At 39.0% G+C, this 15062-nt stretch overlaps 2 protein-coding genes across 2 annotated transcripts in view; one reads left to right on the top strand and one right to left on the bottom strand.

The window, feature by feature from the left end:
- Nucleotides 1-3983: 3983 nt before the first annotated feature.
- Nucleotides 3984-8930, bottom strand: LOC120462938 (C-type mannose receptor 2). Its single transcript, XM_039651639.2, has 5 exons — nucleotides 8850-8930; nucleotides 8344-8382; nucleotides 6437-6841; nucleotides 5518-5874; nucleotides 3984-4507 (listed from the first exon to the last, which is right to left on the bottom strand). The coding sequence occupies exons 2-5, from the start codon at nucleotides 8378-8380 to the stop codon at nucleotides 4152-4154; spliced, it is 1155 nt and encodes a 384-aa protein (XP_039507573.2). The 5' UTR covers nucleotides 8381-8382; nucleotides 8850-8930; the 3' UTR covers nucleotides 3984-4151.
- Nucleotides 8931-12081: 3151 nt separating this feature from the next.
- The window catches only part of LOC120463413 (FH2 domain-containing protein 1), a 10860-nt gene continuing 7879 nt past the window's right edge, over nucleotides 12082-15062 (top strand). The window contains exons 1-2 of the mRNA XM_039652481.2: nucleotides 12082-12661; nucleotides 13643-14153. Of these exons, the coding sequence (XP_039508415.2) occupies nucleotides 13770-14153 (384 nt within the window). The 5' untranslated portion in view covers nucleotides 12082-12661; nucleotides 13643-13769. The remainder of the gene's footprint in view (nucleotides 12662-13642; nucleotides 14154-15062) is intronic.

Here is a 15062-nt window from a genome sequence, read left to right as displayed (position 1 = left end):
AGAGTAATGGTGTAAACTGAAGAGTAATGGTGTAAACTGAAGAGTAATGGTGTAAACTGAAGAGTAATGGTGTAAACTGAAGAGTAATGGTGTAAACTGGAGAGTAATGGTGTAAACTGAAGAGTAATGGTGTAAACTGGAGAGTAATGGTGTAAACTGAAGAGTAATGGTGTAAACTGGAGAGTAATGGTGTAAACTGAAGAGTAATGGTGTAAACTGGAGAGTAATGGTGTAAACTGAAGAGTAATGGTGTAAACTGAAGAGTAATGGTGTAAACTGAAGAGTAATGGTGTAAACTGGAGAGTAATGGTGTAAACTGGAGAGTAATGGTGTAAACTGGAGAGTAATGGTGTAAACTGAAGAGTAATGGTGTAAACTGGAGAGTAATGGTGTAAACTGAAGAGTAATGGTGTAAACTGAAGAGTAATGGTGTAAACTGAAGAGTAATGGTGTAAACTGGAGAGTAATGGTGTAAACTGAAGATTAATGGTGTAAACTGGAGAGTAATGGTGTAAACTGAAGAGTAATGGTGTAAACTGAAGAGTAATGGTGTAAACTGAAGAGTAATGGTGTAAACTGAAGAGTAATGGTGTAAACTGAAGAGTAAATAGTGTAAACTGAAGAGTAATGGTGTAAACTGAAGAGTAATGGTGTAAACTGAAGAGTAATGGTGTAAACTGAAGAGTAATGGTGTAAACTGAAGAGTAATGGTGTAAACTGGAGAGTAATGGTGTAAACTGAAGAGTAATGGTGTAAACTGAAGAGTAATGGTGTAAACTGGAGAGTAATGGTGTAAACTGAAGAGTAATGGTGTAAACTGAAGAGTAATGGTGTAAACTGAAGAGTAATGGTGTAAACTGGAGAGTAATGGTGTAAACTGAAGATTAATGGTGTAAACTGGAGAGTAATGGTGTAAACTGAAGAGTAATGGTGTAAACTGAAGAGTAATGGTGTAAACTGAAGAGTAATGGTGTAAACTGAAGAGTAATGGTGTAAACTGAAGAGTAATAGTGTAAACTGAAGAGTAATGGTGTAAACTGAAGAGTAATGGTGTAAACTGAAGAGTAATGGTGTAAACTGAAGAGTAATGGTGTAAACTGAAGAGTAATGGTGTAAACTGAAAGTCTTTGGGTTGAAGATGGAGAATATTGGAGACTGGAGAACGAAGGGGATAACAAACAACCAACATGACATCATGACTTTTGCGTAAACATACACGCCGCTTTCGAGTCAAGTGGCGTGTTATCTCTACGCATTTTGAGCTATCCGCGTGTATGCGTGTATTTCTACGCCAATAACGTCCGAGTGATTCCACGTGTCTGTACACGCCGTCAAATGTCCAGTTATAAATGCCATTAACCCCAGTGACGGTTAGGTTTAGGGACGGCGTGGAGGTAAGTCATATATTTATATATACAGTAATAACGTTAAGTCAACGGCGTTCATAAACACGCTGAAAAGCGATTATGCGTCTTGATAGCACGCCAAAAATGGAAATGCACATTGGCGTGTCATACACACGCTACTTCATGAGATCAGTCTGAAACAACTGCTTTATTTGCATAACTGTTGCCATGATGTCACAATAAACTTCAGTTGAGGTGAAGAGTGTATTTGTGCAGCTTGTCAAACATGCAAATATGAGACAGCAGCACATGATTTACAGTCAGACCAGGTGAAGGTCTGTGGAAGTGATTCTGTGTCACTTTGGGATGATGCACCACAATACGCTGTTCACCTGCAGAACACGAGCTTCTGGAGAGACATCGGTCTGGAGTAATGAGTTTAGGTGTAGGAGAGCAGAGCCAGTGGTTGTTCTGCAGGAAAACATCAATACCTTGAATTTGATGCAAGTGGCTGTTGGAAACCAGTGCAAGTTTATGAGGAGAGGAGGGACGTGTGTCTCTTCGGCTCGATACACACACTCTTGCCGCAGCATCTGGATCAGTTGTAGAGGTGTAACAGTGATGCTGGAAGGAGAGAGCATTACAACAGTCCAGTAAAAAAATAAAACAAGAGCTTGGACAAGGAGTTGTGTAACTCTGATAGGAAGGGCCTGATCCTCCTAATGTTGAATAAGACAAATCTGCAGGACCGGCAGCTCTAGCAATGTGTTCTGTGGCCTTCCATGACAGATGGAGAAGAGAAGCGGTCGCAGCACTGAGCCCTGAGGCACTCCAGTAGCTACACTGCAAATAAATGTTGGTCTCCTCGAAACCCCTACTGAGAGGTAAGACTTGAACCATTGGAGTACGGTTCCTGAGATTTATTTATTTATGAACATTTATAAGAGGATCAGGTCCAGATGCCCTTCGTCAAGAGGATTGACAGGAGGATCTGATGGTTAATTGGGATGGTGATGGTGGGACGATGAGACCCAGGTGGTATTGGTGGAGGCAGTCTGATGACGTAGACCCAGAGCCGACAGGCCAGGGCGAAGTAGAGGGAGCAGCCATGGTGGTGTGAACCGATGGAGACGAGGCTGATGGATCCACAGTTGCACAGCGACATCGCTGGTACTGCAGACCGAAGTGATGCATGGTAAGGATCGTTGAAGGCGGAGCCAGATTACCAGAGGCCTGAGGTGGAGCCGGTGTGATGGAGGGAAGGAGTGCAGTGGACGGCCCACAAGTCCGAGGGTCTCCGGTGGAGCCTAAGGAGGAAGGAGCCAAGACAGGGCCGACAGGCCTAGCTGGAACGAAGAGGTATCTTCAGGGTCTCGTCGTGGATGAGTCTGGAGATCAGAGATCATTCGTCCATACAGAATCCCTCCAGATCCTTCATTCCTCCATTCAGAACCTCTCACGATCCTTCAGATTCACAGCTCTATGTTAGAGCTTCTTCTCTTCAGTTCAACCCACTCATTTTCTATTGGGTTATAAGATTTCTAGCAGAGACTGTCAGGTTTTGATTTTTTTACCTGTTGGTATTTGCTAGAATCCATGATACCCTTTATCCGAACAAGATGTCCAGGACCTCCAGCTAAAAATAGGCCCACAACATTAAAGATCCAGCGGTATATTTAACTGTAGGCATGGGCTACTTTTTATCCCTGTTATCATGTGTTTATCTCTGAAATCATGCATCTGTGCTTAAAAACCCAAAGAACACTCAGTTTTATACGTCAGAATAAATGTTAAGCATGCGACAAAATAGATCAGATTCACACAAGATGACAGTCAGAAAAACGACATCAATAACAAATGAAATTTCTTCCAAAGCTTTATTTTCTCAGAAAGAAATGAGTACGAATCACAAACCAACACAAATCCAGTACAGGAATCCAGCAAAGGAGAAAACCACTGACATTCAAAATGTATGTAAATACAGACTAGGGCTGGGTATCGACATACATTTCACAATTTGATTTAATCTCTATGTTGATTACAAAATATCAGGTTTGGTACATTATTATGTATCTCTTCTTCGCTACAAAACACTTCTAGTGAAGTTTTGTTCACGCATCAACTAAAAACAGCAGAGATCGGGGATTCATGAATCAATATTGGTTCATCAAAATGAGAATTGATTAAAATCAAGAAATTCATATTTTCAACCCAGCCCTAATGAGAGTTATTTGGGTAATTATATACCCCAAATTAACGGGTACATAGAAGTGAAGTACAGCAGCCTCAAAAGGTATTAAGACACTTGAGAATATTTATATTTCATTGCACTAGATGAAGTACAATATCAAACCAGGTGTCATCTGTGCTCAAAGTGTCCAAATACTTTTTGATGCCATATTTGTAGATTTATTTACAACTTCACAGCTTTATTTAAGTAAACATATTTTAACCTTCACCAGTTCATTTACAAGCTTGTGCTTAAAAAAGTACAAATATTCCATTATATATTTTAATCAATATGAGATGATTACATTTATCTATTGACATTTATTAATTTAGCAGATTTTGCAACTAACAAATAATGGAAAATTGCATGTACTTTTATGGTAGGTACTAGATAATATGCAGTAAACTAAAAAAACAACAATAGAGCAAAATGAAAGAAAACACAGTAAATGTTTGAATCCGTCACCACATGAACTGATCTCAGAAAGTGAAGGTTATATAGACTTTAAATGGAGATGATGTTACGGCAAAGGGCTTGATTGAATCTTCATAAACCGTGACTCGACTCTCACTCTCTCACTTGGTGCAGATGAAGTTGTTTTTCTCAGTTTCAGGAAGGCTGATCCAGTGCTGGTCGCTGGTCTGAATGGCTCCGGATCTCACTGTCGTAGTGCAGTCCTCCTCCCCGGTGCCGTGACCCGGAGCCCAGTGATCATAGCACAGGGTCTGACCGTTGACCCAGAACCAGAGGCCGAGCACGCAGGAGTGACGGAGACCCAGCCACACGTGAGCGGTGGAGGCCGTCGAGGACACGTTCTCCAACCCAAGCTGGATCTCCAGCGAGTCCACCGACACCAGGTCCATGTCTTTATCTCTGCAGTATTTCAGAGCTTCTGTCCACGTCAGATTCTCTCTGATCAGAACCAGTTTATCTGGAGCACAAACATAAACAGCAACGGTCACACTTTAGTTTAGAGTCCAATTCTCCATATTAACTATTTACTATGACGTTTTCCTCAATAAACTCCTAATTTTTGCTTATTAATAGTTAGTAAGGTAATTGTTAAGTTTAGGATTTGGGTGGACCGTGGATCGAGTGATGCAGAATATGATCATTAATGTGTATTAATTATGCATTAATGTGTGCTGATAAACAGCCGATATCCTAGTAAAATGCATGTTAATCAGCAGCTAGTTAATGCTGAGAACTGGACCCTAAACTGAAGTGTTTCCACAAAAACATTAAACATATTTAGTTCAACAATTCTTCTCCAAAAAAATGTAATTCTGTCATCATTTACTCGCACTCGTGTCGTTCCAAACCCCTGCACATTAAGGTATTTTAATGAATCCTGAGATATTTCTGTCCCTCTATTGGAAATTCAGGTGAAAGCTTAAATGATCCAGAACGGTCATTATAGCGTCATAAAACTAATCCATATAAACCGAGCGGTTTAATCCAGATTCAGATTATTCAAATCTAAAAATGATTGTCCCAAATATTGCAGATCACATTAAGTGAACACTAACGCTTGTGTGCGTCACACGCTTGAACAAACCGATTCTTTTGCTTCATGTTGATGCCGACTCGTGTCCGCCGGGTCGATCAGCGCGGTGTTCACATGTGGGCATCTAACACAGTTCTGACTGATCTGCCCAAAACAGCCCCATCTAACATTTACATCTAGTCTTTATTCGTTTATGAAAATGTCAAGAGATTGTCGTCATAGTTTTTGTTATTCATCATTCAAAACTTTTTTTAGTTATCGTCTAGTTTCCGTCTGAATTTTTTTTTTACACAAATGAATATTGATTAGTGTTGAGTTAAAGTTATAGTGACTCAATCTGTGATTTAGAGTTTGTGTTGTTTCACATTGTAGAGTTGAATTTGTTCAGATGATTGTGTGTGTGTGTGTGTGTGTGTGTGTGAGCGTCTACTCACCATCATAACAAACAAAGGGACAACGACCTGTACAAAGATCATCTACCCATCGTCCTTGGTGTGCAGTCGTCATATCAATCGCGGTGCAGACGTCCTCTCTGTTCTGTTTGATGTTGGGTTCACCAGTGTGCCAGTATGTGAATGTGGAGGTGCTGTTATCTGACCAAACCCAGAGTCTGCTCAGACCGATCCAGGCTCCATCACTAGACGTTAGGTTTTGTTCTATGATGTTCTTAATCTCATCATTCTCACTCTGGTTCCTCACACTGGCCAGATCTGTGTAATTGTGTCTACAGTAACTCTGAGCTTCAGTCCAATTCTTTGTCTCATTTACAGGGACGAATATTTCACTGCTGGCTTTAAAAGAGAAAGACATTTGTCTAATGAAGTGAAATATAATAAAATATGAAAATATTTAAGGATAAAGAAACAAGAACGTAAGGACAAAAAGGCAAATCCACTAAATGTAATTGTGGTTCATTATTCAAAACTAAAAGTATTTTATTATTATTGTACATGAAAATAATCAACATGGTCTTTAAAGGGATACTCCACCCAAAAATGATCATTTACTCCCCCTCAGGTTGTTGCAAACCTGTATGAGTTTCTTTCTTCTGATGAACACAAAGGAAGATATTCTGAAGAACGATTGGATCCAAACAGTTGTTCGGCACCATTGACTTCCATAGTAGAAAAAACAAATAATATGTCAATGACTATGGAAGTCAATGGTGCCGAACAACTGTTTGGATCCAATCGTTCTTCAGAATATCTTCCTTTGTGTTCATCAGAAGAAAGAAACTCATACAGGTTTGTAATAACTTGAGGGGGAGTAAACAGACAGAATCTTCATTTTTGGGTGGAGTATCCCCTTAATAAAGCACACATCTGTGTGTTGTGCTCTTACAGCTGAACTCACCATTATAGCAGATGAACGGCCTTATGGAGCTACAGGTTGCATCATGCCATTGTCCATCAGCCTTCATAAAAACACAGTCTCCATCTCCTTCTGGTTGTGCTTTATACTCGTGTTGTGCTGGTTCTGGTGCCCAGTTCCTGTACTGGGACTCGTTTGCTGTGTAGAAGGTGGGGTCATTCAGAGACCATATCCATGTGTTTGTGCTCCTCAGCCCGATCCAGACTTTAACACCTTTAGGGTCCACACTCTTTATGACCCGCTCTGCGTCGCTCTGATCTTGTGTGTCGGTGATTTTGGCCAGATCTGTGTATTTCTCTCTGCAGTGTTGCTGAGCTTCAGTCCAACTCTTTCTCTCGTTCACAAAGTGATACTGACGCAAAGCGCCTGCAGACGAACTGACCACGGCTGAGGAGAGACACATTCAGATCTCAAACGATGATCTCACTGGTCGATGACACACATTATCTTTATCATTACGGGACGGTATTTGCCACCTATAATTGATTACTGGGACACTTTTTATCTTTACAATTTTTTAATGAAGAAAAATTAAATGAAATTATACTTTTAATGAAACAGAAGCCGGCAGTAAAGTGTTAATGAGTGAGTGAGTGAGTCGTTCAACCGATGTGTTCAACCGGCTGATTCAATCAGGAGCAAAGCTAGTGAATAATGGGTAATTTGGATTTTTTTGAAAAAACAATTTTTGCGAACTAGTCTTAGATTTTCACTAATGATTGTCTTGTAATTGTCAATAATTATTTAAAAAAGTTTAAATTTTGTTTCACTGAAGTGGGAGGAGCCACTTTTTCTAAAATGGCTATAACTCGTGAATGGAATAAGATATTTTCACATATGTAAGAGCTCATCCTACAGTTCACGCAGCGACTGGCCACCTGGTGGCGCTATAACATGGAGAGTAAAAACAACTAAAACGGCTATAACTACGCAACACTAAGTCAGACTGACTTGAACATCAGTATGCGGTGTCTTCGTCCAAGGTGCCAAGACTGACTTTGAGGACATTCTCGTACATGTTGAAAAACTCGGCCGGCGACAGCCAATGAGGTTTGAGCAGCTAACAGATCAGGTTAATGCCCACGACATGTATAACGGATGATAGATCTCCTCATTCTGAGCAACTTTGCCTCTAGAACCGCAGCTGTCAATCGAACCGTTTGTTAAATTTTGAGGATTATTTAAAAAAAACAACTTCCTATCATTTGGTGAGCACATGTGGCACATTATTCATAAGAAGCATGCTAACTTTTATGGACGTCGGGCCATAGCTGTTTTCACTGGCAAAATAGAGCAAAATTTCTTTCTTTTTTTTTTTCTCATACTGTTTATTGAACTATTGAATAAAATCAACATCACATTTGCAATCATTCTGATATTCTGTTTTGCTGTTGTGATGTTGCTCACTATAAATATTAAAAACAAGAATTCAAACTTTTTGTGGTATTTTTATATTTTGGTGTTTTTGCCCCAAACTCCTCTTCATTTCTGCCCCGCTTCAGACGATCCAGATGTAGGCCTAATATTTTCATTTAATTTACATGCTTAGAAACATCAGCAGTTTGACCCGTTTCACAAACATAATGACAAAAAACACAATGTTCAATCAAGTGTCCGTCACACTGTCACGCTCTGTTGAAAATCGAGGTGCATTCTGGGAGTTTTTCATTAGGATTGTATTCATGAGCTTCGATCGAGTCTTCCTCAGTAATTTTCAGTCTCAAATGTTCTGTGTGCAAAATGACTGTGTAAGTGAAGTTGTGCGTCTGATCTCCTCAATAACATGATTTGAGGAATGGTTGGTGTGTGAAGCACGACCTTTGACACTCGGCTTGAGCTCTTTCAGCACAGCACGAACACTACGAGCGCTGCATTAAACACTCACTCACCTGTGAGCAGAAGAGACGTCAGTGTGATTCTCTCCATTCCTGAGGGAAAGACAGAACACAGTCTCAGTAAACAAGCTTCATTTGCTTTCTAATACAGCAGCTGGAGTTCGTACACAATCCAGAACTTCAGAGCGTGTCGTTCCTACTTGATCATCGCTTATTAGCTCTCGCATCACTTATAAACACACACACATGAAGCTCCTGTCAGTGCAGTGTTCACACACACTTTTATGCTTTAAACCCTTCAGGATTAAACTCTTTCTCATAGACATTGAGATCTGGAATTACAGTGCTGTTATACAGTGGATTACTGGAAGCACCATTTTTATTTTAATATTTACTTTTAAATTTTGCTCTTGTACTTCTTCGTGGAACCATCAGTATCAATAAAAAAGCTTTAGTTTTGAGTAGATAATATAACCGAGCATAATTTAATACAAAACACAGCTAAATCAATCCTATTATAATCAGTGTAAAGTTAAAACTGTCTTAACTCTGTTTCTTACCTGTCGATGTTGTGATTTCTGTGCGATTGTGTGTGTGTTTCTCTGTCAGGACAGACTTATATCATGATCATCTCCTTCTGCTCCTCCCAGCTCTAGTTTTCCTGGAGAGAAAAACTCCCGTCTGTGGTTTATTTGTATATATTTTTTGTTTTGGATTTTTCTTTGTTTTGTTTTTTTTTACTTCCTTCTCTTGTCCTCTTTCAACCGAACGGAAAGAAAACCTTCAAATTACACATTAGGTGTTTATTTTATTGCACTTTATTTATATGTGCAGAAGATTTCAAATACAATCCATGTCTTTAAAGGCGACACGTTTTTTCTCCACTTTACAGTTTTATTCATATCTATATTCTGACGGTTTGTTCATATATCATTCACCTGATTTATAGAACATTTTATTCCTAAAAACATGATAAAAAATATTTTTTGTGTATGTTGATTGCAATTTCTGATTTATGGAGAGATAATAATAATAATTCTCTCTGTAAAAACCTGTAAAATAGAAAATCAAACAAGAATTATGAATATGTCTATATCTAACACTTTTATTATGGAGAAGTATGTAAATTAGTGCATATTTAATTAGATAATGCATAATTTGCATACTTTTGTCAAAACTAAATAAACAAAAGTTCCTAAATCAATCAGCTTTATAAGTATGGTGTAAATTTTAATCCAGACAAAACCTCCAATTGTGGTTCAGAAACTGAAGTAGTGACGTGTAAAGGTCAAGTAAGGTCACACACACACACACTCAGAGCTCTCTCTCTTTCTCTCACATACACACACAATTTCTTTCTCTCTCTCATTCCAGTCATTTTAAGGCAAAATGGAGGTCAACATAGACCAAATTGCAACAGAAGCAAACTCAACTGATCTTGCATCCTCCATATGTCCTGAGGAAGGATAACGAAGCCCCGAAGAATCCCATCAGGGGAAAGATTAGAAAAAGACCCAAATATAGTCCATTCATATGCATATTCAATGTTTCTCATGTGAACAGGGTAAACATTTACATATCATCATCTTATTACATATGTGCTAATTTGCATAAATAACAACAGATCTAAACATTGGGTATAGCCAGGTGAAAAGGTCATGTAGAATCTTGTTGACATCTTACAGTAAAAAAGGGCAAACAAATGTCCCAAACACCGTATTATCGTGTCATACAAAGGCGATCCAGTCATTCATTCAACTGTCTCTCAGCACATACATAATCAGATTATGCCCCGTTTGTCTATGTTAACAAACTATTTCAAAAGAACCTGTTGATGGGGTGAGGAGGAGATCCTCCATTTTGTTTGGAAGGGATTGGAGATTCGCAAGATGAATGCTGGGGTACAAAATCAGTTGAGTTTGCTTCTGTTGCTGTTTGTTCATGAAATGACTGGAGTGTGTGCAAGATGATCTCATACACACACACATTTACCATCGAAACAGGGAGATTTGTACAATATTTGGGACAGTCGTGGCCTAATGGATAGAGAGCGACTGGGAAGTGAAAGTCACAGGTTTGATGCTCAATACCGGTAAGAGAAGGACATGTGCCCAAGACACCAAACCCTCAATCACTCCCTGTGTGTGTGTAAAAGAGAGAAAGTGTGTGTGGTATCTCCTAAACAACATTGAGATGAAATAGAGAGTAGATCCCAGAAGTCAAATCCCAGTATGAACTCCAGACTGTTACTGGATTGAGTCTCAGAAGAAACATCTGAGATAAAGCTGATACTTCCATGATATGAAAGAGAATCTGTGTAGGTATGAACGAGCACAAGTATAGTTTTGGTTGATTTTTATAATGAATATTGATGATATTAATCTCGTACTCCTGTCATCATTATCACCATATGTATCAGTGTCACATTTAAAATTTCCCCCTTTTAATTTACATTTTTGTCATCTTTTAGATGCGGACAGTAGTGTCTCAGTTTCGGTTCAGATTAAATCTTCAGGACAGAATTTGAATGTGTGCCGTTGATCCTAAAGATGGTTGTGATGCTGGAAAACACGATTTATTCAGGAAACCAGGTAATATGCAAATTAATGTGATTGTTGTCTCTTTTACTGGTGTTTTTTTTCTGGCTAAAAAGCAAAACTCGGTTAAAAACCAAAAAAATATTAAACTTATATTTCAGCTAGTTGCCTAGGCAACATTTCTGCTTTCAAAAACACAGCAAAATGACTAAAGCTATTATAAAATAAAAACCATTTCTGAATATTGATCAAAATAATAGTAGTTTAATTAACACTGAAAGCTACATCAGTGACTTCTTTAAGTTGTCAGTGATCTTGGTGAAAGAGGGATTAACAATAATGATGGGGAAGAGAGAGTGAGCCAATCAGCAGTAGGGGGCGTGTCCAATCATGATGGGGAGGAGAGAGTGAGCCAATCAGCAGTAGGGGGCGTGTCCAATCATGATGGGGAGGAGAGAGTGAGCCAATCAGCAGTAGGGGGTGTGTCCAATCATGATGGTGAGGAGAGAGAGTGAGCCAATCAGCAGTAGGGGGCGTGTCCAATCATGATGGGGAGGAGAGAGTGAGCCAATCAGCAGTAGGGGGCGTGTCCAATCATGATGGGGAGGAGAGTGAGACAATCAGCAGTAGGGGGTGTGTCCAATCATGATGGCGAGGAGAGTGAGCCAATCAGCAGTAGGGGGCGTGTCCACTGTAACGAATTACAGTTTATATACAATTTATATGTATGATGGAGGAAATGAAAGAGCAAGAGGGAGATTTGAAGAAAGACTGTAGAAAGAGAGATGGCTGAGAGACATTACAATAGAGTTTCTGCTCTATATGTGAGGAAAGTGGTTTCGTAACAACTTATGTACTGTGTTCAGTTTTTGTTCTTCCTTGTCTTCTTTCGTCATCTTTGCTTGATTTTTCCTGAAGCATGGCTTTATCTGTGAGAGGGAGACCTCCACTCTTGCATTTGGGGGTGGGGCAATAAAGGGAGGGGCGTGTTTGTTTGTTTGGATTGGTTTAAAATGTCAACAGTGTCTCTCATCGCTTACTGCGCCTTTACTGGAAGTACTGATACTGAAAATAGTACTGTACATTTCTGCAATGCATTTTTTTTTTCAAATAATGTTTAAAAAATAATAAGTTGTAAAAGGTGTTAATACTTGTTTTTTTACTTTATTTAATTTTTTTTTCATTTTATTATTTTTTTGTTATTACTATTATTTTTATTTATCTCTCAAGGGTGACTAGGAACACGCTATTGTCTAAATATGAATATGAGGAAACACAAAGGCCAGCATCTACATTGCCACACATGTTGTTTTGGAGAGTTTCAAGAAAAAATCCAATTAACAAATCATATTTATTTGCACAGGCTTCTTTGTTCATATTTACCAAGGGTGCCAATAACTCTGACCAGAACTGTAAATTACTATTTGTATTCATTCTTTGGCAAATCATGTAAAATGCATTGAAAATGGCAGGACTGACAGTTTACTGATGCTGGGTGTGACGAGCAGAGCTGTTATCAGTCACACACACACACACACACACACACACACACACACACACACACACACACACACACACACTCGAGACTGTTTACACATCTGCTTTAATATTGAAACATGTACAGTTTGCATCATTTATGCCATGATTGTTGTCCATTACTCTGCTTTAGATGCTTTAGCTTGTACTAATATAAATATATGAGTGTATTGTTTTTACTTAAGTATGTGTGTGTGTGTGTGTGTGTGTTCGTTCGTGTGGTGTGCGCATGTGGAAGAGCTCCTGTCAAACTCACGGACACGGAATATTCACTCACCTCCATTTTTAATGGAATTAAGGTAATATAATATAATATCTCATAATTCGGTTGATTTTTATTACAGTTATGTTTATATCAGTTAAAGTGCTGTGACTCAAGCAATCTTAAGGAACATTTCATTAGCACATGAATGTAAGCTTATTTTCTTACCTTAGTTGTTAATATATATTATACTGATGTATGTATCATAGTTTTCATGAGGGACTCGTATTACATATGCGTTATTATCTTCATGACACAGCTGTTTACTTGCGCTCGTCTGCTTGATTATAGTTTGATTTCTCAGTTTAATTCTGAAATGTGTCGCAGTAACTAAATTCACTCCATAAGAATGATTTCTACTGTTATTGTTTATTTATGTCTGATTCATTCCACTGAGAGCAGCTTATGTTTAAAATATAATATCATATTTATGAACGTTGTTATATTGAGAAATTGTGGGTTGTCATATATGATGGTGAATTATTTCTGATGAATGACTTTCTCATTAATAGTTTAATTAAATTCACCCTATATTTTCTATAATGTATAATTTCCACACAGACAGGTGCGGATGTGCCTTTATTGTCCTGGTTGTTCATGTGTAAATATTTGCTGTGTGCAGAAAACTGATATGGATTTTGTTCCGTAATAAATTGTGATGTCATCTCGTATAGATCACATGACGTCAGCGCATGGATGTATTAGTGAATATCTGATTTAATCTCTCGATATCTTAAAGGTGTTTGTTAAGAGATGGTTTCATTACTCTATTTCAGGAACTATTAGAAAAGCACGCAGATTGACATGAATGCTCTTCCTCTTGCTTGTGTTAGCGCTCGTACATTATTTAGGGCAAACTGGATGTGTTCTATAAAACAATGATGAGTTTGTTGTCCTCGGTGTGTTTATATCGTCACTCAAGTGTGTTTAATTGTGCACGAATACCAGAGGATGTCAACATGAACAAATCTAGATTTGCGTGTCGTTAATGTGTTTGGTGTTAATTCTCCTATTTCAGAAGCTTCTGATTGCGTCTTCATGGCGTTCAAGCATCCATCTCAGGGGGGCGTGGCTTTAAGAAACACCCTGATGATGTCATACAGTCTGCTGTCAATCATCTTCTGACCACACCCACATTTTCTATTATGAGCAGTGTCTTGTTGGCCAATGAGAGCCAGAGTTTTGATGAAGAGGGCGGGGTCAGTGTTTTAATGACCCCTCCTCCCTTATTACATGATCACGCCCCCATAAACGCCCCGCCCCCAGCTCCTCCCCTTCCTCCGCCCCTGCCTGTGGGAATCCCTGCGGAGAGGAAGAGGAGGGTGAGAAGTTTCTATTGGAAACCGATTCCTGAAGATCGTGTGAAACAGCATGACGGGCCGAACCTGTGGACCCTCGGGGGGACGCCGTTCCGCATCGACATCCGAGCCATCGAGGAGCTGTTCGGACAACACGAGGACACGCCGTCATCCACCGGCGGGAAGAGCATCCGACGAGGACAAGCTTCTGGGAAAGATCTCAGACAGCAGGTCAGACACACTTCTGACCTCTTCTAGAAATAAAATAAAATATATACATAAAAAATGGGGGTGTCCGAAAACCAGTCAGGATTTAGACAGACTTGTGAACAGTATTTGAGAGAAATAGGCCGTTTGTGTACATAGAAAAAGTCTTAGATCTTTGAGGTCAGCTCAAAAAAAAAATGGGGGGAAAAACAAAAGTGTTGTGTTTATAATTTTGTTGTTCAATAAAAACAAAATTGGGCCAAGAATGGATCCTTGTGGAACCGGGTCGTTTCAGAATAACGTTGACCAAAATGAACTGAAAACTCAAAAAGGAAAGATTTGAACCAATCGAGTGCCATGCCCTGAATTCCCACTGTCAAGATTAGGATATTGTGATCAATGGTTTCAAACGCTGCACTAAGATCTAGTAAAACTATAGCAATCATAAGATATAGTTTAGAACGTTTAACAAGGCAGTTTCTTACTATGATGTGATCTAAACCCTGACTGAAAATTTAGAAAAGTCTGCAGTTGGTTTAATGCGAAAAGTTTAGATAAAATGGTTTGTTTAGAAATAGGCCAGTAATTGGGTAAAATATTTGGATCTATTTTTTTTAAACAGGCTGTACAATAGCATGCTTAAAATCCATTGGAACTACTGCTGTTTCAAAGCTTCAATCAAAGGCAATATTGTAGGATCAATAATATCAAAAGTAAGCTTAACTAATCTAGATGGAATAACATCACGACCACAGTTTGTAGGTTTTAACTGCCCAATCTCAGCTATAGAGTGAAAGAAATAGGTGGAAATTGGCCGTGGGATCATACAGGTACAACTGGTGACCTAATATCCTCAACTGATGATACATGATAAACATACGGTGGAGTGTAGTAGTGGGATTTAGCACTGAATTGTTAGTATTGAATTAAATA

The sequence above is a fragment of the Pimephales promelas genome, chromosome 20 (assembly GCF_988280905.1).
Source record: "Pimephales promelas chromosome 20, fPimPro1.hap1.1, whole genome shotgun sequence".
NCBI classification, from domain to species: Eukaryota; Metazoa; Chordata; class Actinopteri; order Cypriniformes; family Leuciscidae; genus Pimephales; species Pimephales promelas.
This window is presented reverse-complemented; position numbering and strand designations above follow the sequence as displayed.